The sequence below is a fragment of the Panthera uncia genome, chromosome X, assembly GCF_023721935.1.
Source record: "Panthera uncia isolate 11264 chromosome X, Puncia_PCG_1.0, whole genome shotgun sequence".
NCBI classification, from domain to species: domain Eukaryota; kingdom Metazoa; phylum Chordata; class Mammalia; order Carnivora; family Felidae; genus Panthera; species Panthera uncia.
The window spans coordinates 54,043,824-54,047,993 of record NC_064817.1 but is presented as its reverse complement, the minus strand read 5'-3'; the positions used below and the strand labels follow the sequence as shown (position 1 = coordinate 54,047,993).

Below are 4,170 nucleotides of genomic sequence, written 5' to 3'. Positions count from 1 at the left end.
GAGATTTGGGCCAGCAGGCTTTTCTGTCCTAGGTAAGGTCCCCATGAGCCAATCAACTCACAGTCCATGGACGTGGAGCTGGTCCTGCAAGTCTGCATTAGAAAGTTGAAAAGGGTGAGCCTATGTGTCAATCACAGGGACATATGGGACCCTAGGCTTTGACATTCATCCCATGCCCTGTAGTAGTCCTCATGTAGTATTTGGCACAAGTCACCATCCCTGCTCACAAGCTGATCTTGCCTCCTTGGCGTCCACATGATTAAGACCAAACTCCTCATCCCTGTGCCAGGCTCTTTTGGAGACTGGCTCTGCTGCCCTTTGCAGCCTGAATTCCCACCAGCCCCTTCAACAGAACCACTATTCCAGCCAAGAAGGTGAATTGCACCTAACACCCTGCACATACTTCTTGCAAAACTGGACAGGACAAGGCTGAATGCAAGGAAGTTACCCAGGCCAAGACCCAGGGGAGCTGCTCCCCAATGGGACTCCCCTGTAGAGGCATCAGAGCATCAGAGAGGAGAGTGCCCACATGGGATCTCTGCTTCAGAAGAGACATCCAGAATCCAGCCACTTCTCACCATCCTGACTACCACCAATCTGGCCCGAGCCACCATCATCTCTCACATGGATTATTGCCCTAGCCCCTCAAAAGCCTCCTTCTTCTTCACTGGCCTTTTAAAACCATAAGGAATCCTGTCTCTGTTTGAATCTGTCACTCAAAACCTCACAACAGTTTCCCATTTCAATCAAAGTAAATGGCCAAGGCTGTACACCATCTGACCCTACCATGTTCTCTGGCCTCTCCTTCCTCCTCCTTTCTCCTCATTCAGCTCAAGTCTTCTGCTTCTTGAAACCTGTCAGACACACCCCATCTTAGGGTGTGTGCATTGGTTGTGCCCTCATCACAGAACATTCTCAGTCCAGATGGCCATGTGGCTTGCTTCCTCATCTCTTTCAAGCCTTTGCCCAAATGCCAACTTTTCAGTGGCCTTTTAAAATTGTAGAGTCTGCTCTCCCTACCTAATCCCCACCCCCACCCCCAGCACTCTGGCTCCTTCTTACTCGGTTCAAACTATTTTTCTTTTCTCATAGCACTTACCACCTTAGAACACCCTATATAGTTAGGTAATTAATTAATTTCTATCATCTGTCTTTGCCTATCAAAATGTAAACTTTACAAAAGCAGGAATTTTTAAAATGTTTTGCTCACTGATATAACCCAGCTGCCTAGAACAGTCCCTGGCATATACTGTGCCCTCATTAATTGTATGTTGCTTTAAGAAACCCTTCCAATCTTTCACAATTTCATCTACTTGGCCCATAGCACACACCTGGCTGGACTTAGATGCTTTCACAGTCACACATCCCCAGAGCACAGAGACACATGCTCAGAGATGCCAGATATATATGTGGATATATAACTGTAAGTTGACAACTAGATACTTTTTTTTACCTTTTTACATATATTCACATATGCAAAGTCACATGTACATGCGTGGACAAATCACATTTTTGAAATTAATTTTTTATTATGATTTTGAGGCACTTTTTTGGCAAAATTCTATTATAAAATATTTCAAACCTACAGAATAGTTGAAAGAATTGTGAAGTGAATACCCACTACGTGGATTGTACAGATAAAATTTTGCTAATTTGACTTATTGTACATTTATCTATGAATGTATTTCTCTATCCATCCATCAATACATTCTATATGCATTTAAGTATTCTTTCCCCCTAAATACTTTAGCATTAGAGATAACTCAATATTTGTTTGCTTTTTAGGTAAACTTTACATACAGAGAAATGCACAAATCTTAAGTGTACATTTACTGAGCTCTGAAAAATGAGTTTTTGACTTGTGTAACTCAGTTTTTTTTATTTAAAAAAATTTTTAATGTTTATTTTTGAGAGAGGAAGGGACACAAAGCATGAGTGGGGAAGGGGCAGAGAGAGAGGGAGACACAGAACCCAAAGCAGGCTCCAGGCTCTGGGTTGAGAGCAGAGAGCCCAATGTGGGGCTCAAGCTCATGAACCGTGAGATCATGACCTGAGGTGAAGTTGGATACTTAACCAGCTGAGCCACCCAGGTGCCCTGATTTCACCTGTGTAACTCAAAACTCCATCAAGATAGAGAGCATTGTTGTCACTCCCAACATTTCCATCATGCCCATTCCTCGTCAATTCACTAGCTGAGGCAACCACTACTCTGATTTTTTTCACGATGGGTTAGTTTTTGTCTGTTCTAGAATTTTATTTACACAGAATAATTTGATATGTACTTACATTTATTTATTCATTCAATAAAAAAATCATGCAGCACCTACCATATGCTCAGAGACCTATATCTGATGTCTGTCTGTTCACGGGGAATAATGAGTTCTCCCGGACTGACCAAAGACCAAAGCTATTTCTAGGCATGACCTATGACCTTCTCTCTCCTGCAATCACATTGTCACTGAGAGATTATGCACACACAACTGGGTGTCGTGAATGGAAATGCAGGCCACCAGGCAGGTGGGTGCCCTGGGCTCCTCCCTGCCTGCCTCTCCCCACCAATGACACTGGCTCTGGAGGCCTCTCATCAGCCCCAAAACCCCCTCCCACTCACTTCCCACACCAGAGCTTCGTCTGCATTTCTCTACGCAGGTGTGCAAGGGGGTGTCACAATCTCAGCCTAGGCTGTGCCCAAGTAGGTAAAAGTGCATGTGGGTAGACTGCTGGAAGGAGCTGGGCAGGCAGAGGTGGCATGCGTCCCTGCTGTCATGTGGGGGGTGGAGACTACCTAGGGGTTGGAGAAGAAAGCATGAAAAGAGGAAATATTGAAGGCTCCTGAGCAATCAAGCCTAGGAAACCAAAGGAACAGCACTCACCTGGAGTCTCTGGAGACCGCGAGGATGATGTTCTTGCCCTCTAAGAAGGACCTTAAGACTGCCCTGGAGGTCTTTGCTGTTTTTCAGTGGCCCCTAAGTGTCTTCCTTATTGGTGAGTCTTCAGCCTTTGGTAGGGTGACCAACTGCCCTGGTATGCCTGGGACTGAGGGGTTTTAGGGTTTAGCAGGATTTTGAATGCCAAAACCCGGGTCGTCCCAGGCATTGCCTGACATGCCTGGTGGTGGTACTCATGGAATCTCTGAGTGTATATGAGTGTGTGTATGTGTGTGTGTGTGTGTGCGCGCGCATAGAGGTGTGTGCCTATGCAAGGGTGCATATGCGTGTGTGCAAGCGAGCCTTGATGCAGACGTGAATGGGGAGCTCTCCTGGGTCTACGCTGGGGCATGCCGGGCATGTTTTGGGAAGATGTGGAGCAGTTTCACTGAGGCTAGTCAAGGAAAAGGACTTAGCTGCAAAAGGACTTAGCTGTTCATGAACCACCAGTGGGGAATAGCAGCCTGGTGGCAGACGAAGGCTCTGAAAACCTCTTGTCCAGAGCAATTCATCCATTTATCCAGCCATTTTTCCCGCTACTATCTATACCACAAACACTTTGTTAGTTACTTAGATGCTGGCCACTGTATTCTAGGTGCTGAAGCAAAGCATCCCTGTGGGAGGGGGAGGGGCTGGGAAAAAATTCTCAGTTGTCAGGTGGTTTAAGTGAGTACTAGCTGGAGGCAAGGGTGTGAACCAAATGACCTTGTAAGATATCTGGGAAGTACTGCAGGTAGGCCTTGAGAGTCCGGGGCTTGCCAGTGAATAGGGAGTGTGGGCTAGAGGACGGGCAATGGGAGGCTAGGAGGCCTGCCTGGGGTGGGCACCAGGACCCTTCTGTGCTGAAAACAGCAGTGTTAACCTAGGAATGATTAGCAATCAGAGCAGGAAGAGACCAGCAGAAATAAATTCATATGTATTAGGTAATTTGTACCTGGTATTTTCACACCTATTTCTTCATTTTAGCCTCACACCAGCTTCATGATGTAGAAGCTATTATTATGCATAATAATACTATATATATATAATGCACATATATATTTACATAATATATATAGTATTATATATTACATAGTATTACATATTGTTATATATTATAATTATATATAATTATAAATTATATATTCATTATATTATATAATATCAAATATTATATAATAATCATTATATTATAATGTATTATATATTATATATTAATATATAATATATAATTATATAACTAGTTATATATTAATTAATATTA

The 4,170-nt window shown here is 43.7% G+C and overlaps 1 protein-coding gene across 1 annotated transcript in view; it reads left to right on the top strand.

Moving 5' to 3' along the window:
• Positions 1–2,758: 2,758 nt before the first annotated feature.
• The window catches only part of LOC125931724 (acyl-CoA wax alcohol acyltransferase 2-like), an 8,453-nt gene continuing 7,041 nt past the window's right edge, over positions 2,759–4,170 (top strand). Inside the window, exon 1 of the mRNA XM_049643908.1 lies at positions 2,759–2,985. Within this exon, the coding sequence (XP_049499865.1) occupies positions 2,898–2,985 (88 nt within the window). The 5' untranslated portion in view covers positions 2,759–2,897. The remainder of the gene's footprint in view (positions 2,986–4,170) is intronic.